Source organism: Anabrus simplex, chromosome 4, assembly GCF_040414725.1.
Source record: "Anabrus simplex isolate iqAnaSimp1 chromosome 4, ASM4041472v1, whole genome shotgun sequence".
NCBI lineage: Eukaryota > Metazoa > Arthropoda > Insecta > Orthoptera > Tettigoniidae > Anabrus > Anabrus simplex.
This window is the reverse complement of record NC_090268.1, coordinates 108,130,891-108,155,676: the sequence shown is the minus strand read 5'-3', so window position 1 is coordinate 108,155,676 and position 24,786 is coordinate 108,130,891. Positions and strand designations below refer to the sequence as shown.

Here is a 24,786-nt window from a genome sequence, read left to right as displayed (position 1 = left end):
CCTGCTTCTGAATCACATTGCTCTAATATTTGCACCGGTATACTCAAGCATCTGTAAGGGAGGAAGTACACTTTTTGTTAACTTAAATAGAGCAAAGTTTTGACTTTTTTTGTCAACGACTACAAACCCTGGATTAACAAAATTTTGCAATAATTTTCATTCATGAAATAATGTCCAAATTTTGTAAAAGCCTAGTAGGCTAATTAGTTGGAATTTTCTTCTCAAATTTTCATTTTACTTTCTGCAACAAATCCAGTTGCCCTCTACAAACCACGAATTCCCATGCTGAAATATTGTATAAATCAACACAGTACCCTAGAATCTCTGACATATCCTTCCAGAAAATAATTGGTATCTTAATTGTTGCCTTTCATATTACTTTTTCTAATTTTTGCACATCTAATTATTATTTTAAAAATGTAATTCCTGTGTCAAAAACTCCCGGAATACACTCACATTCCTAACTGATTTCAAAGCCGGTTATGATATAGTCTGTTATGGATCTGGTACCCCAGATTCTAGAGCCTGCAGCATACTATTTAAGAAATAATTAAAATGCATTATCATGCATAACATAAAAAAATACAGTTTTTTGAATTATGATGAAAACCGTGTGTAGAAATAAAAGTTAGCAAAACAGAAAGACAAAGGTGTGATAAAATATGACGGAGTAAGTGACATACATATTTACAAACATTTATTTTAAAGAACTGGGGAAAATTATTTTTTCACCCGATTAATGAGAAAAAACATATTCTATAAAGAGGATATACCACAAAATTTTCAATTAATTCCGTCCTTTGTTTTGCTATTCCTGTTTCGTTTTTAAAATATATTTGTTTAGATGTTTTATGTAAGTCATTGTCAACAGTAAATCACCATTTATACAGTATATGCAAAAAAGGAAAAAAGTATTCTTCATCGGGGATAGCTGTACAGCAGGGGAATTTCAAAATTAAATAATATGTAAGCTCATTTTGTCCTAAGATAAATTCCTAGTAGTGTGAAAATTGGAACGGCATTAAGTACATTATTATCAATATGATGATGTTACCATACGGTCCCCCTTGTTCTAGGGCAGCTATCCTTGTGGATTTTCTCTCTCTTAAATTGAAAAATAGAGCTTGTTGACCTATAAAAGTGTTTCACACTCCTTAAGATGAAATGATTACATTATGTTCCCATAGAGAACCTGAAATATTTGTCCCGAATGAGTAAATTTGTAATACCAATATAGTTGGTCCGTTATTGGATATAATGAATTTTCCAGCTAACTAATTCCTGGTTGCCAGCGTTTCGCCCCAGTGTGCTAAGTTGGGCTCATCAGTTAGTAAATAGCACACCTACCAAGACTCATGGCTAGTGTATACCGTGGAGGCCACTGTGTAAGCTACTTGGAGCCACCGGCAGTGCCACTGCACTAGGAGAGAATTTGTTTCACTTTCAAAAATTGATGCTTGCCTCGTCATCAGATGGATATTATAATTTAATAATTTTATAATTTCCAATAACGGACCAACTACAGTATATTGGTATTATGACTACATTAGTCAGGAGGTAATTTAAAACGAACTTCGACGTTGATGGTTGAGAAGATGCAGATGTTTGATTTCCGTTGGATAAATAGCTGACTAACTTGGTTCCATTATTCTGAAGGTATAATATCTGTCAACTATAATTGTCACATTTTGAGACTGGCTATCTCTTCTGCAGGGCAGTCTTCAATCACATCGCTGTGGACAGTCTTGCTCATCTTGAGGTAGGAGTTCTCCTTTCAAGGGCCAAAGCGGGGCTGTTTGCTGACGTAGACTCCTATGTCTCGTTGTCTCTGTAATTCACGGCGTTGCTCAGTATATCCATCTTCTCCCAAACCAAAGCGCTCTATCAACTCTTCTCCTCGAATACCGTTGAGAGCTTCGTACTCTGGCCTCATTCGCTCTGCCACGTAAGGATCAAACCTCCACTCTTGCACCTGGAAGTTGACTGGTTTACCCGCCAGGTTGTCACGGATTAGAGTTCTGATCAGTCCCACCACCGCATCTGCCGGTACTGCCGTCAGGATCACTCCAAGCATCTGTAACATATATGAAACTGTTAGGGACGTTCAGAAAGATCTGCTAAGCTGGTGCAAAAATGATTAATAGTATTTCACATTTCAAAACAATAGTAAGCAGGATTGAGGAGGCACAGTTCAAAGTTATAAACTATCTTCATTTTAATATCGGACTGGGGGCTGACTAGCTGAGGTCGTAAAGACGTGCTCAGTTCACTCTGAAGACGTGGGTTTAGTTCCCCGTCAGGAAGCCGAAAGAGGCTCTAGCCAGGTAAGGTAAGGGTGTATTCTGCCCGATGGCAGGTCTGAACCTCCGCAGAGATGTGCCTGAGCCGGAGTTTACGTACGGTTGGGTGGTCAGTTCCTTTCCGCTCCTCCATTCCCTTACCCCAACCAACAGCGCTTGGAAACCCAACCACATCTCAACCACGTCCAATGTTGCCCAACCAAATCTTCACCACGCCCTATGTTGCTTAACTTCGAAGATCTCACGGGATCCGGTGTTTCAACACGGCTACGGCTGTTGGCATAGCCAGGTAAAGTGGCAAAAAATGCCCCCACGTGCCTGGGCTCTTGAATTTTGTTTGAAACACTAGCAAAATGATTTTCAAGTAGGCCTCCCTCGCCCGACTACCCAGTGTTCAAAAGACGTGATTTTGTGAAAAATAGTTTCGTATTAAAAAGAGGCTTCTTTCATCTATAAAGTGAAAGTAATATCTTTTCATTTTTGGCGCCAAATTCTAATTCAAAACTATTTGTTTAAAGATTATTTTTAGAAAACATATTTTGGCATATTTATTACAAAGTTGCGCATCTGAAAATATTCTCAGATATAAATGATCAATCCTCCTGTTTTCTTTTTTTAGAATTTTTGGAGTAGTAGCACGTATAAAAAAATTAAAAAGCACCAAAATTATACCTTTTTTGAGCTTATTAATCATGCAATTCTCATTACGTGGAATGGTTATATATATATATTAATAAATGAAACAAATAATAGTCTATACTGAAAAGAATAAAATTCAAGTTAAGGTATTAAACATTACATTTTGGCAGGAAATTTGAACGATTTTACGCAATTAAATCGTACAATATATAACCTTTGTTTTATTTCGAAAAGTTTCCATAATATAACGTTAAAGATGTATATACTTGGGGACAAAACATGACGGTCTCAATTCCTAGAAGCGAGCTGGAAACCAGCAGACAATCACACCCTATAGAACCTGAACCCTGCTGAGTTAACGAGTTCTAAGTGATCCTTGTTTGGTGTTGAAGATGTTGTCAAACCACTTTCGTCCACACTCTGTTCAGTCTTTACCCTTTCCTCATGTCGAATGCAGTAGACGATTTGGCAACTCCGGCTACAGTAGATATAGGCCTGGTTCATTCAACCTCAGTTGTTAATATTTGACTGCCTGTTAAAATAATTTAATAGTGGACTTAACCAAATCATCATTTAATGGACATCGGTTAACACTAATGATATGTTAAACTGTCAGTTAACTTAACTGCCCAGGTTCAAGCAGTTAAATTCTCTGTTATATCAAAATATGGCACTTGCATTAGACGCAAAACTTCTGTATCTTGAATATTTGGGATATGAGGCCTTTTCCAGAAAGAAACGGAAGGGATGATATTCCCTGCAGTTGTTTCTGTTGCTTGGTCGTACGTTGGTTAACGTCAGTATGTACATTGAATTCAATACAAATTTTCTGACTAGGGTCACTTTTAGCTTTAAGCACGGATCCATTAGCTTGCTTACTTACTATAATAGGTTTCAGTGTTCTCCCCAGAAATTTTCGCCAACCGGGTGGCAGGAATGAGCAGCCGGGCGGGAAATATTGCATAAAAAGTTAAAAAGTTAATATGATCGAATTTCAGGGCATTAACAATATTATCAGACAGGTAAACAGTAACTGCAAAATTGAACAGTTTTAGTGTTAAAATCACGAACAAGACATAAGAGTATTTCGAACTTCTCGTGTTGTGCTGCTCGTTCATCATAATGGGAGTCCGGCCCCATGGCTGAATGGTTAGCGTGCTGGTCTTTGGCCACAGGAGTCCTGGGTTCGATTCCCGGTAGGGTCGGGAATTTTAACCACAATTGGTTAATTTCGCTGATACAAGGGCTGGGTGTATGTTTCGTCTTCATCATCATTTCATCTTCATCACGACATGCAGGTCGCCTACGGGAGTCAAATCAAAAGACCTGCACCTGGCGAGCCGAACTTGTCCTCGGACACTCCCGGCACTAGAAGCCATCCGCCATTTCCATTTCATCATAATGGGACACCAGGATTTACTCTTCGGTTACTGTGGAGTGCCATGCGGAATTTTGTGCTCGCATCCTAATCCGGACACTGCTCGCGCACAATACTATGTGATAGTCAAGCTGAACATTTGAACTCTGGTGTAAATGATCCAACTCTGCTGACGATAATGAAGATTAATCATTTAACCAACCAGTTTTGCAGTATTTGCATATTAATTTGGAATACCATTTAACTCAAATATGTATTAATGTTATGAAACTAACACATATTTAGGTTATGTTAGCCGGGCGGTCTGTAAAAACGGTAGGACGGTGCGCCTATTAAAAAGGTCCTAGGGAGAACACTTGGTATATACTTGGAAATAATTTTCAAAAGAAGAGGAGAAATTTGAACCACGCATTCTCTTCTCGGCATTTTATTTTTCATTTTGGTCTATAAAGCAACAGAAAATTCACGGTCTAGACAAAATATTTATGTTGACTTCACGCACCTTAGTTTACAGCTGTATTCAAACAAAAGCGCACCGAAGCGCACTCAAAAATTACATGGTTCTGCCACTGCCTCCTAGATTCTCTTGTGAGAGTTAACACCTTGTTAACTAACAATTCCCAGAAAATGTTTGCATAAACGCAAGAATCTTAACATGCTGCTAAATTTTTAACACTATGTTAACAAACAGTGTGTTAGTGTTATTTTTAACTGAGATTGAATAAACCGGGTCATAGTAAATCCTATAAGCCACTAACAAACATGTTTTGTCCCCAAGTATACGTATATAAAATGTACGCACGTACTCTATTTCTTCAAAATATTTATGTTTTTTCTACTTGATACAAAACATTTAAAGAATTATATACTCAGTTTTTCTTTATTTTTACTACTGTATATCTCTAATTTTATAGTGTTGAAACGAAGTTTTATATGTATTGAAAAATTATAACTAATTACTACTACACGCAGGGGTGCTTTTGACCCTTTACCCGCTAGAGCCTTTAAAATAGAAATTGCCAATTCTGGAAAGGCACATGGTCCTGAGGTTCACTCAGCCTACATAAAAAGTGAGGGGGGTGGTACTTCCTGGAGGTAAAGGCGTCCGGGTACAGGGCTAACAACGAGTGCTGAGGTTATTGATGGTAGAAGCCTTTACCTTTCACTCCTCCAAAGAGCCTTCGTGGCCTGTACGGAAATGGAGGCATTGCAATTGGACACTATAATGATTTTAATGAGGGCCTCTGTGGCTCAGGCAGCAGCACGCCAGATTCCGGGTTCAAAACCCGGTCACTCCATGTGAGATTTGTGCTGGACCAAGCGGAGGCGGGACAGGTTTTTCTCCGGGTACTCCGGTTTTCCCTGTCATCTTTCATTCCAGCAACACTCTCCAATATCATTTGATTTCATCTTTCAGTCATTAATCATTGCCTCAGAGGAGTGCGACAGGCTTCGGCAGCCGGCACAATTCCCATCCTCGCCGCTAGATGGGGGCTTCATTCATTCCATTCATGACCCGGTGGAATGACTGGAAACAGGCTGTGGATTTTCAATGATTTTTAATGATCAGTCTAAAAGTCATGAATTAACTGAATATTAAGTACGATGAAATAATTATCCTCTCTTAACACTAATCAGAGGAAAAATGTCCGATTCCATGGCTAAATGGTTAGCGTGCTGGCCTTTGGCCCAGAGGGTCCCGGATTCGATTCCCGGCCGGGTCTGGGGTTTTAACCGTAATTGGTTAATTCCAGTGGCTCGGGGGCTGGGTGTTTGTAGTGACGAGAGCATCCCTGCAACTCACACATCACACATAATACTATCCTCCACCATAATAACACGCAGTTACCTATACATGGCAGATGCCGCCCACCCTCATCGGAGGGTCTGCCTTACAAGGGCTGCACTCCGCTAGAAATAGCCACACGAAATTACTATTACTAGAGGAAAAATGGACGCCAGACACGAAGGACGTGAAAATGAAAGACTGCCTAGGCCTCGATACCTAATACCATCGGGGTCGGAAAAGAACAAGAGTTGACTAAGAGAGGTCGGATAGAATAGACGAAAGTGAGGAGCGTGGCACAAGTAAGTGGAAGCAATGCTAGGGCTTAGCAGAAGACCCCGTGGTCGTCAACCCAAGAGTAAAAAGGCTACCGGTAGAAGAAAGGATGAGAAGTGAAAGTCTCCCTAAGCCTCACAAACATCGTCGGAGTTGGAAGAGCGGTGGTGGTGGTGATTATTGTTCTAAGAGGAAGCACAACTAGGCAACAGTCCTCCATTAACACTAATCAGAGAGAAAAAATGAAAGGATCCGACACTTTGAAAAATGAAGGTATCGGCCAAAGAAAGACAAGGGCCACGAAGACATAAAAATGAAATGAAATTGAATGGCGTATGGCTTTTAGTACCGGGAGTGTGTGAAGCCAAGTTCGGCTCACCAGATGCAGGTCTTTTTTATTTGACACCCGTAGGTGACCTGCGCGTCGTGATGAGGATGAAATGATTATGAAGGCGACACATATACCCAGCCCCCGTGCCAGCGGAATTAACCAATTATGCTTAAAATTCCTGACGCTGTCGGGAATCGAACCCGGAACCCCTATGACCAAAGGCCAGCAGGCTAACCATTTAGCCATGGAGCCAGACACGAAGGACGGGAAAACGAAAGTCTCTCTAGGCTTCGATACCTAATACCACCGGGGTCGGAAAAGAACAAGTGTTGACTAAGAGAGGTCGGATAGAATAGATGAAAGTGAGGAGCCTGGCACAAGTAAGTGGAAACAATGCCAGGGCTCAGCAGAGGGCTCCGTGGTCTCCAACCCACGCTCCAAAGTTAAGAATGTGGTGGTGATTACTGTTTTAAGAGGAATTACAACTAGGCAACCATCCTCTATTAACACTAATCAGAGAGAAAAAAAAAGAAGGGATCCGACACTTCGAGAAATGAAGGTATCGGCCAAAGAAAGACAAGGGCCACGAAGGACGTGAAAATGAAAGACTACCGGGCTAGGGGCGCGCAGCTGTGAGCTCGCATCCGGAAGATAGTGGGTTCGAATCCCACTGTCGACAGCCCTGAAGATGGTTTTCCGTGGTTTCCCATTTTCACACCAGGCAAATGCTGGGGCTGTGCCTTAATTAAGGCCACGGCCACTTCCTTCCCATTCCTAGGCCTTTCCTGTCCCATCGTCACCATAAGACCTATCTATGTCGGTGCGACGTAAAGGAAATAGCAAACAAATGAAAGACTCCCTAGGCCTCGATACCTAATACCGTCGGAGTCGGAAAAGAACAAGAGTTGACCAAGGAATGTCGAATAGGATAGAAGAAAGTGAGGAGCCTGGCAAAATAAAGTGGAAGCAATGCCAGGACTCAGCTAAGGGCCCAGTAGTCGCCAACCCACGCTCCAAAGTTTAGAGCCCCTATTAGTCGCCTCTTACGACAGGCAGGGGATACCGTAGGTGTTATTCTACCGCCGCCACCCACAGGGGGAAGGCAGTCCTGAAGATAGTTTTCCGTGGTTTCCCATTTTCACACAAGACAATTGCTTGGGTCACTGTCGTTTCCTTCCCGCTCTTAGCCATTTCCTATTCCATCGTCGCCGTATTACCTATCTGTGTCGGTGCGACGTAAAGCCAGTTGTAAAAATAAAATAAAACATTGAAATTCAATATTATAATGATTGTAATGATGAGTCGGAAAGGCATGAATTATTTAAATATTAAGTACGAGATAATTAATTATCCTCTCTTGACACTAATCAGAGGGAAAAAATGGAAGAGTTGCGATCCTTTGAAAGAAACACGATATCGGAAAAAAGAAAGGTGGAAAATTAAAGACTCCCTAGGCTTCACGTACCTTACATCGTTGGAGTTGGAAGAGAACAAGAGTTGACTAAGAGAGGTCAGATAAGAAAGATAAAATTGAAGATACTGGTAAAAGTAAGTGAAAGCAACATCAGAGTTATCTAAGGGGCCTGGGGTTGTGACCTACTCTCCAAAGCTGAGAGCCCTGGGGAGACTATACAGCTCATTTCTGAAGATATTTCGAGTAAAATAGAAAGTCAGATCCTCTCAATATCGGGAGAGTATCAAAAATATGAGTATTAATAATAAATATATTATTTAGTTTTGGAGGAAAACGAAAGGGGGGAAATAAGGAAGGAAAATCCGATAAATAGTTGTTACTCTAACTGGAAACGCTGTGCCTCGGAAGTCGGCCTTCTTGAGTATTATTCCGAACTGTAGCCGCTGTTCCATTCAGATAACACAATATACTGTAATCAGTGTCCCTAGCTTCTAATTTTAAACAATAGACGAAAAGAAGAACTCCGAGATACATCATGTTATCGATGCAAATAAAAGCAAAATGTCTTACTCCATCGCTCGCTGTGGGTTAGAAGTTGCATTAGTTGTTTGCCGCCTCTAGGTTCTATTCTCATCTCCGCCACTATTTTAAGACAATTGTGACGGTAACCTCGATGCGTGGCCTTTTTAAAACAACAATTAAACAACACGACAGTTGTGTAATTCTGGAAAACGGTGCACTAAGACACAGGTAACACAATTGAGAAGGTATAAATACCACTCCCATCCTTCCTAGATTTTTACTTTGGTTCTTCCACCCCCTGCTTCAAATTCAGGTTAATGTTAAGATTGTACTTAGCATACGACAAAATAATAATAATAATAATAATAATAATAATAATAATAATAATAATAATAATAATAATAATAATAGTAATAATAATAAAATTCTTTTACGGTTTTCAGAGACGCCAAGATGCCACAGTTTGATTTTTTATACTCACAAGTTGCCGGAAACTGTCTGGAAATCTTCATGCTGATGCAGACCCCTTACGTACAACAGCCTAGGCTGTCGTCCGCTTCTCAAGGAATCCTGTGATGGTATATGACTGAACAGCTCTCATACCAGACTTGATCAGTAAATGTGCATTATTCTGGTACACTGATAATCTGGCCCTTGATTACCAGTACCAAGCAGTGCCACGACAGAAGACAGCATGCTTTCACCCAGTGGCGGCTCGTGAAATTTCGTATGGGAGGGGTACGTTACGGTTTAAATACAGACTTGGATAATATACTCACACATGCAAATATAAACAGTAAAAGATGATATGCCAAAACACACCTAAATTTATCTTATCATTAATTCTATGTCAGATCCACCCTTCTTTCTTTAGTTGTAGCAAATCTCTCGATCATAACATGCGCATTTTACCTCTCAGTTGTCATTGTACTTCTCAGGAATATCATTACTCTATCTAATGTAGAGAAACACGTTTTTCTTTCAACAGTAGTCATTGGTATGGTTGTAGTATTATCTTTTCAACAATAGCATATTCCAAAATATAATTCAGTGAATTGTGTAGCTTTCATTTTTTCAGAGAACTACCTTCAACCTTTCTTGGTCACTGTCTGCATGTGACCGAGGCTCTCTCATTACACCCCCTGTGGGTGGGGGTGGTAGAATAACACCCACGGTATCCCTTGCCTGTCGTAAGAGGCGACTAAAAGGGGCCCCAGGGGCTCTGAACTTTGGAGCGTGGGTTGGCGACCACGGGGCCCTTAGCTGAGTCCTGGCATTGCTTCCACTTACTTGTGCCAGTCTCGTAACTTTCATCTATCCTGTCCGACCTCCCTTGGTCAACTCTTGTTCTTTTCCGACCCCGACGCTATTAGGTTTGCGAGGGCTAGGGAGTCTTTCATTTTCACGCCCTTCGTGGCCCTTGTCTTCCTTTGGCCGATATCTTCATTTTTCGAAGTGTCGGATCCCTTCCATTTTTTCCCTCTGATTAGTGTTATGTAGAGGATGGTTGCCTAGTTGTACTTCCTCTTAAAACAATAATCACCACCATAATCACCATCTCTCATTACAGCAGACCTCTTCCCCAAGAAACATAGCCAGGGGCAACGGTTGGTGACCATGTATTTTAAACGAATGCTCTACGGTCACATAGCGTTTGTGACCTGTAGTTGATATATACGATTTTACGCTCTATCCTGGAGCCATATTTCGCAGTTTAGAAGTAATAGTCACCTTCCTTATGACGAGTTTAAAACATTTATCCTCCTGTATATAATGTATTGAGAAGTAAAAATTAAAATAGTAATGTTTATTGGGAGGATACGTAAACCTGTGACCTTACGCGCCAGCCGCCACTGCTTTCACTCCAGTTTGGTCGAGAATACTGAACAAGGTTCTCCCTGTCCACCAGTACCTTGGTCACCGGAAGATTGAATGCCCACAGAGCAGCCTAGAAATCAGCACTACTTCTAACATCATTCAGTTCAACTCGAAGAACGCCTGGAGAGAGGAATAGTCGAAGCTCGTTACTCATGGCTTGGTCATCGTCCTCTATCTGGACAAAACTGAGCAGGTTGTCCATGCTCTACATCAGAGGTGTACAAAAGTTGGCTCTGGAAGCAAGAGCACGTGTCGCAACACGGCCTGCCACTCCGAGCTCAGATGCCCACCAACTATCGTCGGTTGTAACTGCTCACTGTCCCTTCTACTCACTCGTCACTCTGCTACTACTGTCGGATTTTTTATTATGGACACTCGAGTTTAGGCATTAATTACAAATGAACCGACAGGCCTATTTTAAAATGAGTTATACCAATATTTTCCTTGTTCAATTCTGTCTTAGAGCGTGTAAGACAACTTGGTTTTGAAGTTCATTAATTATTTTTTTTATTTGTGGCTGTAGTAAATATTGTCGGGTTGTTGGCTTCTTTTCTAGGAGCCGCTCATTTAAAAATATAATCATGGAAAACTACTTATTTGATGGTAATGACATTTGTATATGTTATAGCCTCATGTATTCGTAGTGTAATACTCAATTTTTTTTCAACCACCCCCCAAAAAGTTCTTACCATTTTTCTAAAGCAACACTTTCTCAGCCCAGGGCTTGTTTTGAAGCACTCATTTGTGGTTATCAGGAACTACAAACACTGTACCCGTACAGTGTGAAACTGCATTTATGGAGAGGAATAATGATGGGAGGTTATATGTGCGCTGGACCATGCGATTAATTGCAGGCGGGGTGGTGAAACCAATAACTGGAAGCCAAACCCCGGACAATATTTATTACAACCACAAATAAAAAATAATTAATGAACTTCGAAAGCAATTTGTCTTATACGCTCTAATGAAGAATTAATAAAGAAAATATTGGTATAACTCATTTTGCAAAAGACATATCAGTTTGTTAATAATTGTAGCCTATAGGTGGGCCGTCGTAAGGTTGCACATGACAGCTACGCAAAATGTTGGTCACACTGCAGTGGCGCACGAAGCGATGTTGCCGCCATAGCAACAGCAGATTGCACGACACGTAAGATTTTAGAAACATGAGAGAAATGTTTTTAATGCCATCGCGACGATACACGATACAAATGAAATCGGCCGACAATAATCGCACTTTCAAGACACCGATTAAGTTTACAATGAAATATATCACACAAAATGATACGAGATAAATCTACTACGAAGTTCTTATTATCGCAATGTTAGAGAATGCGGAAATGAAATGGCGTATGGCTTTTAGTGCCGGGAGTGTCCGAGGACATGTTCGGCTCGCCAAGTGCAGGTCTTTTGATTTGACACCCGTAGGTGACCTGCGCGTCGTGATGAGGATGAAATGATGATGAGGACGACACATACACCCAGCCCTCGAGCCGGCGAAATTAACCAATGATGGTTAAAATTCCCGACCCTACCGGGAATCGAACCCGGGACCCCTCTGACCAAAGGCCAGCACGCTAACCACATAGCCATGGAGCCGGACAGAGAATGCGGAAGAAATCGGCAGACAAGAAACTCACTTTAAATACACCAATAAATGTTACGATAATATACACCGGTGCTAATACAAAAGATTTCGAGTAAAATCTATTAAATTTACGAAGATTCAGAAAAGTTATTCTTCTTACCTTGTTTACATTGGTAGAGGTTCTATACCCTCCAGATCACTGCCATCACTACCGTCGCCTTCGTTGTTGTTGTTGTTGTCGTCGTCGTCGTCGTCCAGGCAGATCATCAACTCCTGACAGTCGCTGATGATGCCATCTATGGCCATCGCCGAGTTAATTAATGTTGCGTCATGGCTAATTTTCTTCCTCCAAGAAGCCGCATCCACTAGAGCAATACCCTCTCGGAACAGTCTTTCCACTTCAGTAATTGTGAAGGATTTGTTATTTATGCGAACGTAACGTTTCACATCACTCCATACCAATTCAGTAGGGTTGAAGTGACAGTGGTACGGCGGCAACCTAACAACCTCGTGTACTTGTTCCTTCGCTACCTCATCAACTACGTACGTCGGTGAAACCGGTTTGTTTTGTTTCACCAGTGCATATAAGGCTAATTTAGTCATACCCATATGCGCTGGGATATTTCTTGCCTGCAGCCATTCCACTAACAATTCTTTACGGGCGCTCGAAGTAGGGGTCTTGTCCATTACCGAGTGGTAAGGTGCATTGTCCATAACAATGACGGAAGGGCCTTTGAGCTGTTGCAGGAGCTTCTTAAACCAATCTAAAAAGCGAACATGGTCCATACCTTCGTGATAATCACCGGTTTTCTTCGATCGGAACATTAGAAGACCACCTTCCACAAAACCACTGGATACAATACAATCAATACTGATCTGCATTTAGGGCAGTCGCCCAGGTGGCAGATTCCATATCTGTTGCTTTCCTAGCCTTTTCCTAAATGATTTCAAAGAAATTGGAAATTTATTGTACATCTCCCTTGGTGAGTTATTCCAGTCCCTAACTCCCCTTCCTATAAATGAATATTTGCCCCAGTTTGTCCTCTTGAATTCCAACTTTATCTTCATATTGTGATCTTTCCTAGAACCCGCGTGCGCTATTATTAATCTGGCGCCCTTCCCAGTCGGTTGATTACTGGAGCTTTTAGGACTGTCATCAGTCCAAGATTTATCAATGCACTCCCAAGCATTCACCCACGTCTCATCCAACCATATTACCTCGTGGAGATCCTTACCGACAAGTTTATTTAAAAAAATACTCCTAGCCATCACGATGTGCGTCTTTTCAAGCAACAGTTTTCTTCCGTTCAGTTTTTTGTATCTGAAACCTAGGGCTCGCAATACCGATTTTAAGGAAGTTTTACCCCCGGAGAAAAGATTGTTCTGTTTAAGGGAGACAAGTAATTTTGCCACCACAGGGTATTCCTTCCTGCTGTAATAATCGCACACGTGTCTGCGTATTGCATCAGCCTGGAAAGAATCAATTCCTGTAACAGGAGATGGCTTAAATCGTTTCTTTCCTGGCGTGCTAAGAAACAAGTCCCCACTCTCAGCCCTGTTTCCGCCACTGCTAGGTTCCCCAGTCCATTTTTCCTTCAGTTCCTGGAGGAGAACACCTTTCTGAACCACAGTGCGCTTTGAAAGCCCTAATGTTTGACTTGTACGTTCCACGACTTGATCTGCAGGAACAGAGGGACGACCATGCAAACGTACGAATTCCCTCTCCCTCTCGTAAAACTCGCGAGTTCTCCGCACTAATTCACATGCCTGACTATTAAGGGGCACTCCTCGGCGCAAAGGATTATCATTTCGCGATTCATCATATTGTCGTTTCCGTGACATCACACTGCACTAGTTACAAAAAAATCACAGTTATCTCACAAAAAAAACCACAAAAAAAACACCACTTTCATCAACGCGCGAACCACACCTGACCACGTGCTAGCAACGACAGACAAGCGGCAACACTTCAATACGGAAGTCAAGGTAGTTATAGATGGCACCACTATACTAGGCATATTGCCAACAACAACCAAATGAAAATAGTTCATCTTTATTTTGCAGCTCGCTTAAACATTACAATTTTTAAAAATGCTCATGTTTTTGTAAGTATATAAAAGGTTATACGCACTCTACAGAATTAAATACGAACTAATATGTATAAAATCGATTAACTGTATCTGACATAAAAAGTAATGGATTGGTCGTTCTGATTGACGGGTGACGTTCTTCAATTATTTTTGTAGTAATGCCAACATGAACTATAACTGTCAAGTGCAACCTTGTACCGGCCCACCTATAAACTCGAGCGTCCATTATAAAAAATCCGACAGTAGTTCGTAGATCTTTGGTTCAGATAATGTGCCCAAACACCTCACGAATTATAGAAACGTTAGAAAAAAGATAAAAAAATACGTTCAAATTCAAACGCAGGTTTCCCTCATCGACTGTTTTCCCTAGTTACCATATCAATATAAAAAATGTGACCATACTACTGTCATACCTTTGTTTTAATTTATTTAGCGGTAACTGTGTATTATTTTGCAACAAGACGTCGGCTGATAAGATGCAGCTATATAACTGCACGTTCTACAGGCGATTATGTTTATCAAACTTACCTCCTTTACAGTGGCGTATGCTGAGAATAAGGCATGGGCTACCACTAGACTTAGGTTACCACCTTTCGATGGTTGGTTTAGTGAACGTCAAGCCTTCAGCGTTTTGAGCTGCAGCCGGTAGCCAACGGAGAAGCCTGCTGTGTTGACAATGCTTCCTGGCAGGCTACTGCCCCTGCCTCTGCTACTGCCAATGCTTAACCCCTGATCAGTGGAGATGGTAACCTAAGGTTTAGCAAATGAAAGTATGGCTTTGTGGCTAAATGGATAGAACGTTTGCCTTTGGTTCGATGGTCCCGGTTAAGTTTCCAGAATCAACCCCCTCATACTGTTAATCCCCTGGCTTGGGGACTGGGGGTTTATGACATCTTCGCCATTCATTTTATCCCCATTAGGTCAACACCAAGCCTGTACATATTCCATGCCCCATTATTATTATTATTATTATTATTATTATTATTATTATTATTATTATTATTATTATTATTATTATTATTATTTTACAGTGGTCGAATCCATCGTTCACTGGTTAATTAGCTTCCTCGGGAGATAAGTGGTGGTGTCCGACCCATGATCACGGGTTCGATTCCAACCAACAAAGGAAAACACTAAACCTGAAAGATGGCATTTCATTTTAGCAGATCTACCAATAAAAATAAAACTATATTGCTCCTCTAACAGCAGCCCTGCAGTCTCTTCTTGGAAGGATGTAGAAGTAAACGGGAGTGAGGAATACCCGCACTCACTTATCTACATCATTAAGTCAGAAGTATGAGAAGAGGAAGTATATACGATGAGTAACGCATGGTTGATAATTAGCAGTGGCGATCTGACGGACCGAAGCCTAGCACAGCTATCCTCCGCCGGTCCCCGCTCCTAACTATATCCAGCCGCACGCCGCGTGTGGCGAGTCGACGGGAGAGGGGCGAGAGTCTGGGCTGCAATGTCGGTCTCCGAAGCCTTGCTCTCAGAAATATATGCGACGTTTTTTCTCACTGCTTTCAAGTTTTGTAAATGGAACAATGTTTCAGATGCTTACATTATAATGTGCTTTAGACTTCCATCACTCTCAGTTGAGATTTGGGCTTCACTGACAGCCTTGGTAGCCCTCAGTATACGCCACTGCTCCTTTCTTTTTAAGGTTGAACGCTGAAACTGATCACGGAATTTCAAGTAAATAAACATGAACGTAAAAATATCCTAGCTTTTGCATCGTTTTCGTATATGTGAACCACTACTGTCCGTTACAAACATGGTGCGAGATGGTGCACTGCCACGGCCCATTGTACCGTACCACGGAGTGGCTCCTAGCATACAGTGAGAGATGCTTCTGTGAGCATCACTGCGATGGAAGGACTCAGCATTCCGTGGTGCCGGATACAAACTATCAAACATATCGTGCAAGTAAGCTCAAGGCGTGCATTTCCTGCCTCAGAACAACTGCACGACGCAGCACTAGAGGTAAGTGCGTGGACCGTGGACCAGCTAATAATAATAATAATAATAATAATAATAATAATAATAATAATAATAATAATAATAATGAATTCTAGACACAAGAAATCCAAAATTTAGTGAATGTTTTTAAAAAAACTGGGCTTCAAGCCCCTCACTTTACAATTCTTGAGCTCCTAACTCAAATTTACAAAAAGCACAAATTTACACAAGGGCAGAAATCCCTCAATACATGGAGCACTTGCTCCCAATTTACAACATCGAGCCTCCCAGAGACATTTTTACAACACTTGAAAAGAGCTGACGTGCTCTCAGTTTTCAAGCCTACTCAAGGCAACACCAAGAAATATCTTACACCTTTTGGCCGTCCATGGCCCAACTTACAAATTGAAACAGGGGTATCTCGTACCTAACCTATTGAGCCGTTGCGGAGAAGAACAGGTTAAGCAAATGGCCCGAAACACAAATTGAATGGAGGCATGTACTTGCAGTCCTAGGTATGCATTCTTAAAACCTAAAGGGCACTAGGCCGATGAAACAGGGGCTATTCCCAAACTATGGAGGTGACTCGTATAAGAATAAATTAAGACATTACAGAAAGGAAGAAAACCAGTTACAAAGCGTAGTCACCTCAAACCAATATGAAGAGGAGCTCGAGAGGGTACATCACTCTCTATCCCCGATTTACAGTTAAAGATTTTATGAAGTTATTACATAAGCCGGAAGAAGTTACATTTTCAGAAGTAGGTTACATAGTTAAAGTTTCGGACCTCTCCCTCGGGTTAAACTGCAGAGCTAGCAAAAATAAAGATGTTAAGTGGCCATTACCTTGTCGGTGTACTGCTGCCTGATGAAAGAGCCGCCTCCCGCCCCCTGCTTGACACACACACTAGGTTAGATGACGATCAATTGGCCAAGAGACGTGAAAATCCGCAGTTTATAAACCCTCGGGGGAAGTTCGAGAACTTTCACGAATAAACAGCCACACCCTTTCAATTTATTGGTAAATTTAAAAGTTACACTCAAAATCGAAGAAGAATGCAGTGATAGGTTGAAAAAAATCTATTTTTTGCTAGTTCCTTTACGTCGCACCGACACAGATAGGTCTTATGGCGACGATGGGACAGGAAAGGCCTAGGAATGGGAAGGAACCGGCCGTGGCCTTAATTAAGGTACAGCCCCAGCATTTGCCTGGTGTGAAAATGGGAAACCACGGAAAACCATCTTCAGGGATGCCGACAGTGGGGTTCGAACCCACTATCTCCCGATGAGAGCTCACAGCCGCGCACTCCTAACCGCACAGGTTGAAAATTAATTACAGAAATTTGGGATTGGTTAGATTCAAAACTGGCGGAAAGAAAAGATAAATATTGCCAACCCAAAAATAAATGAGCATCAATTAGTAAAAAAAAATTATGAATACAAAATTTCTTTAAATCAAAAGTTCTTTCACATCGCACCAGGATGCATGATCATAGTTTTTCAGCAGTGACACCTATGGAAGAATGTCCAAACTTCTTGATGAAGGGCAAGTAGAAATTCACACAGTACAGGAAACTCCACAATAACAAAATTATATAATATTTCTGTGGTGACATCTTCTGAGTAAAGTTCTAACTTGTTGTATTATTGGTTTCACATTTGGTAGATAGAGGAGTTCTTTTAGGCGCTCATTTTGAACGCGCGGCGTAGAGGTGTACCTCTCGGTACAATAATAATAATAATAATAATAATAATAATAATAATAATAATAATAATAATATAAATCGTAAAAAGATGTATCTTCAATGTATCAGGTCATACATATGTGATAGCACACGGGAGCGTGAAAGCCGAATGCCATACTCATTGGCTTCTCAGCATGTCGGCTGTGGTTCGAATACTGGTCAATGCACGTAGGATTTAAAAAAATAAAATGTCACGTCTCTGTGATTCAAATCTAATCGTAAAATTAGAGATTTCCCAAGGCTACACTCACATAGCATTTCAAGCTTGCTTCTTGATGGCACCGGATGCCAATAGGCATCATATGAAGGGGATCTCAAATGTTAAGAAAATGTGAGTATGAAATGGTTCGTCATAGTTAGTCAATGACCATACATGAATTACAGTACGTATATTATTGAATAGTTTATTCCGCAGTCATATTGTTTGCTGTTAATTTACATTAGAGAAAAGTAAGCAAGTAACTTCGTCAGGTGATGTTCAGGAGTAGAATATTTTAGAGTCAACAGAATGAATTAGAAACCGACCACGAACTTCAACAGCATTCAGGAGCAAGTTAATGAATTCCAAGCCAACCTCGATAAACAAGTGATGCTTTGTTCGTTGTTTGAACATTCAGCTAAACCACACACCTTCATAGCCGTGTAGTCAAGTCCTTTTTATAACAGGGCGAATATATATAAAACGTTACTTCCTTATAAATGAAAAAAAGTTTATGTCGCACTTGGTGTGGGGCTAGCTTCCTAGAGAGAAAAACATCGGAGCTTATTTAACCGATCTTTATGTATTTTTTAATCTACTCGGTTTATGGAGGAAAACTTCAGTTATTTGGTCATGCCATGTGACTTAATGGAGAGAACATTGGAAATATTACTGTTCAGGGCAAAATCGAAGACAACAGACCGCGTGGAAGGACAACTCGGCGATGGATAGACCAAATGAAGATGATCATGGGAGAATCCCTTCGGTGTTCTTTGATGAGGGTGTAAGATGGCAATGGACGGTCCAGTTACATGAAGAATGTAACACATGTATGAAGTCACGACATTCAGCAATGGGTCAACGGCTAGGTTGATCCGTTAGAGGTAAAATAATAATAACACTATATGTGTATTTTAATTTACAATATGTGTGAGATCTCATGACGGCAAATCAGCGGAACGTTTTAAACAAACTTAAAGCTTATAAGGTACTTCTGTTATTTAATAGTGTGGAGTATTAACGTATGTTTCTTTCTCATGGTTTTAGCTTCATACGTTTCTCACACTGTCCTTCGTTTGTTTTCTATACTACTTTACGCCGAGCATTTTCACCATATTTTATAGACTATCTGCTTGTTAATCGAGAATTTTTCCTATATCTGACAAGCATACGATTCTAATTTTAAAGTTCATACTTGTAGAACTAACCGATCTTCACAGGGATTTTTTTTGGTTAGAAACTTCGTTTTTCTTGTTTCCTTTTACACCTTCAGAATCATTTCCAGGCTTGGTTAGAAGGTGGCTGTTAAAGTACTGTAGACGTGATACTCATAAGGGAACAATTTGCTACTTACTGTCAGTATAGAAGTTGTACCGAAGATGTTAGACCTAGACATTTCAGCCAAGTACTTGACTTTGCTCTTATAGCAATCATCAGTCTGTGTTTTAGAATACAGTTTGAATGCACAGCAGTTGTTGCTACACTCTAATCTCTTTGTTGCGACTGCCTGTACAGTGTATTAACATATTTCCTGATAGCCTGTATATAGCAAGGAACTGCAACCCTTCTGTAACCTCGTTTAATTCCATAATTCCACACTTCTTTTCTTTAAATCATTTAAACTTCGGCGATGGATAGATCTCCATTTGCCATACAGGAACCATCCATCGGAGCCGGTTTATAAGCACAGCTTTATCTTATCTTAATATCTCCTCATTCCTAGAACCCTTCCGACCAGAAGAGTGGCGTCTATGTTACCGATGTTGCCAACGGCAACATCCAGAAAAATAGAAATTAGGTTTATTCCTTATTATATCATTTGTATTTTCCATCAGCAATCCAAATCCACCAATTCTCCTACACTGATAAGTACATACGCAAAAAACAGCGCATCAACGGCAAACTCGCCCAGGCTGGGTGTCACTGATCTTCAGTGCCATGTTGAGAGTAGATCGCGCTTGGTGTCGTGCATTATTTGCCGGTTAGACACAAAGGCAAACAGTGTTTTTCATCCTTCCTCTGCACTCCCCAAGCATGGTTTCTAAACTGACAAGTGAAGTATTATCCTATGATTATGACTGTGGTATAGAGAGCCTTTTAAATAGTTTTTTAGGATCACATATAGAAAGTAATACCGTCTTATTTCGAATTAACACTAAATCACATGGAGGTTTCGAAGGATATTTTAATGTATTATGGGATACAGAATACAGAACGACTGACTGTGCGTATATTTTGTGTTGTAAACAAGGTTGGGTTTACAAAAACACAACTTCTTTATTTGCTTCACATGTAAATTACAATATTTACACTAACAAAACTGAAAGTTATCTCGAAGCAAAATGAACTATGAATTTGGAGAAAGAGTCTGTCTTTTGTACACTATATACACGTTGGAGTATTCACATTCACTACTATCTCGGAAAGATAGTCCTTGTGACATGAAAAGTTCTTGATAGTCGAAAACTATCAGAAGCACTGACGTAAATATCTCAGAGAATCCTTCCTTGTTGAAGTGTCTGAGTTCATTAACGTAAGTTCAATGACTGAAGAGTTTCTACTTAGCGAAACTAAGTTGATAATGGGAACTTGCATTAGCTAGGGAAAGATAGTGGCATATAATGGTAAGACTGGACATGGACAGTGGAACAAGCAAGAGGAGCGGTGACCCGAGGTGAGACCTCTTACTGCCAGAAATTTAGTCCACCTGGCCGAAGCACATTTTGAAGAGGAGTAGCCTCCGTGCTCGACGTAGGGTGTATTCTGGAGCTGGACACCGGGGTCAGTGGGCCTGGACATTTTTTTTTTTTTTTTTTTTTTACGGGGGGCCCCCGTAGCCCGCTCCCCCGCCGTGACCATCGACTCAATCTACATGGCCTCCGACATGCTATTAATTTCTAAGTAGAAAAGAGATAGCTGGGTAGAGTGGGAAGTGATACAAGGAGTATCTGCCTGTTTCCATGTCAGACACGTTACCAGGCGAGATTGTGTTAGGTATATGGTGTTGAAGTATGGTATTGAAGGGTCAGGGAAAAACCACATAGGCAGAAAGAAGAAAGAGCCTACATGTAAAACCTGACTAGGAGCTCCTTTTTATAGCACACACAACGTTCCAGGCACGCGCACTGAGGGCTGCGCGTCGAGGTTCGAAGAATAACACACTGGCACGCGTGTAGCTGGCTGGCGGATCGAGAAGGGCGCGACGGACATACAACATTTTGGTCACATGTTCCAAAAATAAATACACACATGTATTATTACCATTCGTAAAATTATATACAGTGTAAGTTTATACTGTACTTTAAAAAATCCCCGTGAAACGTTAGTAGAACGCTCGAAAGAACTTTGTTCTCCCCTCGGCGTGTCAGTTTCGAACCGGTAACGCTACGTCATTGTTTCCAACTCTTTATACTGCCAATCATTCTCATCACACCCTTCATGTCTGTTAAGGCCTACTTCCAACTTACGAATAAGAAATCCTAAGTACACACAGCTTTTACTCCCGTACAGGAAAGGCGTTATAAATACAGTTGGATGTAAAGATTAGCCTATCATCCTGGGATAATGCAAATACTTAGTTCTTGAAATGGTCCATCACTTTGTCATTGTCTCTATCTGACATTCAGTCCTCTTAGTTTTTCGTTCCGGCTGATATTACTTTAGTTTTGGAAATTTTCATATCAAACTTACTGTACCTCTCTTCAGGCTTCATGATATCAGTTTGAAGGATTTCAGCCCAGTTTGCCATTAGGACCAAATCATCCCTTTAGGCCAAACTGCGTACAACATTTCCAATGTTGTTGTTAGTCCTCGTCATTCGATTTGTGCGTGAGAGTGGATTGATCAAGGGCATATGAATTGAAATTGCTCTGTTGTTCAGGAAACTTACGTTCCGTTTTGTTGCGAATGTGACCTCTTCGGCTTAATATTTTTTAAAATTCACTTTACAATTTGTCTGTTGAATAAATAATTTTAATTGCATCCGGGAGATAGTGGATTCGAGCCCCACTGTCGGCAGCCCTGAAGATGGTTTTCCGTGGTTTTCCATTTTCACACCACGGCCGCTTCAATCCCACCTGCCTATGGCTTTCCTATCCCATCGTCGCCGTAAGACCCATCTGTGCAGGTGCGAAGTAAAACAAATTGTAAGGAAAATGCATTACAATAATAATATTATTTTAATTTTTGTCCCAGCGGGCGAGTTGGCCGTGCGGTTAGGGGCGCGCGGCTGTGAGCTTGCATCCGGGAGATAGTGGGTTCGAACCCCACTGTCGGCAGCCCTGAAGATGGTTTTCCGTGGTTTCCCATTTTCACACCAGGCGAATACTGGGGCTGTACCTTAATAAAGGCCACGGCCGCTTCCTTCCAACTCCTAGGCCTTTTCTATCCCATCGTCGCCACAAGACCTACAGTATCTGTATCGGTGCGAGGTAAAGCCACTAGCAAAAAAAAAAAAAAAAAAAAAAAAATGTCCACATTTTATTTGTTCAGAGAGGATGATTACCTAGTGGTACTCCCTCTTAAAATCACCACCACCACCACTATCCTTTAGTCCCGTTTCCTGAGACGGGGTCGGAGATGAGATTCATTTATATGGCATATTTTACAGCCGGATGCCCTTCCTGACGGCAACCTCAGTTGAGGAGCTAGTTTAGATGAAATGAATGAAATTGGGAAAGAAGGTGGAATGAATCGACTGTGGCCTATGAACAGGAACTGTCCCAGCATTGGCCTGAAAGTGAAAATGGGAAACAACAGAAAACCATTTTCAGGACAGCCGTCGGTGGGGTTCGATGATGGTGGTGGTGATTATTGTTTTGAGAGGAAGACAACCATCCTCTATATATATCACTAATCAGAGGGAAAAAATGGAAGGGATCCGATACTTCGAAAAATGAAGGTATCGGCCAAAGGAAGACAAGGGCCACGAAGGGCGTGAAAATGAAAGACTCCCTAGGCCTCGGAAACCTAATACCGTCGGGGTCGGAAAAAAACAAGTGTTGACCAAGGGAGGTCGGATAGGATGGATGAAAGTGAGGAGCCTGGCACAAGTAAGTGGAAGCAATGCCAGGACTTAGCTCAGGGCCCCGTAGTCACAAACCAAAGTTAAGAACTTCTGGGCCCCCTCTTATGACAGGCAGGGGATAGCACGGGTGTCCCTCTACTGCCCCTACCCACAGAGGGATCGGTGGGGTTCGAACCCACGTGTCTCCCTAATGCAGATATTGGCTCTATTAGCCGTAGCGCGTTAACATGCGTGGCCACTACATTTCCAATAATAACAAAAACTTTTCTCCAACTACTATCAATCTTAAGAGACGCTAGACTGCTGAAGTTATACGTTAAGAAAAATACTCTTTTACGTGTCATAAAATGTACTTCACCGGGTTTTGAATCCGCAACTTCAAGCACTAGAATTGAGAGTGCCTAAACAGTTCTGGTACATAGCTAGCCCTTGTTTTATGTACACTGAAATCGGATCTATTAGATTGAGAGAAATGCTCCTTTACGTGTCATAAAATGTACTGTATCTGGTTTCGATCCCGTAACCTTAAGCACAAGAATTGAGAGTGTCTAAATTGTCATGGTACACAGCTTTACTCAGGTACACTGCTGTTATCTTCATTTTAAGAGAAAAGGAAAACAACAGATAGGGAATCTGCCACCTGGGCGACTGCTCTAAATGCAGATCAGTAGTGATTGAACACAAGGTGACAAGTATAGGATCTATTTCGCCTGGACGGAACACGAAATCGTGGACTTACTTGCAAGGTCGTCGATAGTTAAAATAATCGTTCACCGTCAGTACGTCCAGCTCCATGGCTAAATGGTTAGCGTGCTGGCCTTTGGTCACAGGGGTCCCGGGTTCGATTCCCGGCAGGGTCGGGAATTTTAACCGTAATTAGTTAATTTCGCTGGCACGGAGGCTGGGTGTATGTGTCGTCTCTATCATCATTTCATCCTCATCACGACGCGCAGGTCGCCTACGGGAGTCAAATCAAAAGATCTGCATCTGGCGAGCCGAACTTGTCCTCGGACACTCCCGGCACTAAAAGCCATACGCCATTTCATTTCATTTACCGTCAGTACCACTTAACCCGCAGACTATTGTTTACTCGTCTCTGTTCATCTCTTACTAGAATTTCTTAACAATATATGATTATATTTTGAAATTTGGTCGCTTTCCACCAACTGTCTATTATTGATTAGTACAATCACTCTGTTCAAAATATAGAATACTTAATACTCACCAAAAAGACGAACGCTCGAGGCATGGTGTTGTAGCGGTGTTGATTGCCGATATACAACTAACCCACACTTGCTTAGTTCACTGGTGAAAGTGAAATGGGTGGTTCAGCTGCAGGAACTCCTTGCGTTATCTAACTAGCGTTGCACCATTCTCATCTTGCTTCCGGGGAACACAGGTATAGACGATGGTTTAACAATGTACTGTAAACATTGGGAAAATCCTGTATCCACCCATGTGTTCATGAGTTCTGTACAATTATGCAATGTTTTAGGCCTAATGGGCTCACAACTTGTGAGACGTAATGTGGCATCCACGAAACTCCAGCTGTTTCCATTTGTGACCTATTGCGTGGAAAGGCTTTTTTCTTTCATTTTTTAATTTTTGACATTTTTGTTGTTCTAAAAAAGGAGCATTCAGAAAACAGAGTT

General features: G+C 41.3%; 2 protein-coding genes across 2 annotated transcripts; both read right to left on the bottom strand.

Annotated features, from left to right (window-relative positions):
- Window positions 1-24,463, bottom strand: LOC137500538 (uncharacterized). The gene is made up of 2 exons (XM_068227465.1): window positions 24,360-24,463; window positions 1-2,074 (listed from the first exon to the last, which is right to left on the bottom strand). The coding sequence occupies exons 1-2, from the start codon at window positions 24,381-24,383 to the stop codon at window positions 1,775-1,777; spliced, it is 324 nt and encodes a 107-aa protein (XP_068083566.1). The 5' UTR covers window positions 24,384-24,463; the 3' UTR covers window positions 1-1,774.
- Window positions 12,278-23,929, bottom strand: LOC137500433 (uncharacterized). Its single transcript, XM_068227329.1, has 3 exons — window positions 23,874-23,929; window positions 13,197-13,958; window positions 12,278-12,968 (listed from the first exon to the last, which is right to left on the bottom strand). The coding sequence occupies exons 1-3, from the start codon at window positions 23,927-23,929 to the stop codon at window positions 12,278-12,280; spliced, it is 1,509 nt and encodes a 502-aa protein (XP_068083430.1).
- Window positions 24,464-24,786: the final 323 nt, after the last annotated feature.

Excerpts from the sequence above, each read along its gene's own strand:
- LOC137500433 (XM_068227329.1), bottom strand. The coding sequence starts at position 23,929 with ATGGAGCTGGACGTACTGACGGTGAACGATTATTTTAACTATCGACGA. Across the intron at positions 13,959-23,873 it reads AACTATCGACGACCTTGCAA|TGTGATGTCACGGAAACGAC; the intron begins GTAAGTCCACGA and ends TAACTAGTGCAG. Across the intron at positions 12,969-13,196 it reads ATAATAGCGCACGCGGGTTC|ATCCAGTGGTTTTGTGGAAG; the intron begins TAGGAAAGATCA and ends TGATTGTATTGT.
- LOC137500538 (XM_068227465.1), bottom strand. The coding sequence starts at position 24,383 with ATGCCTCGAGCGTTCGTCTTTTTG. Across the intron at positions 2,075-24,359 it reads CTCGAGCGTTCGTCTTTTTG|ATGCTTGGAGTGATCCTGAC; the intron begins GTGAGTATTAAG and ends TATATGTTACAG.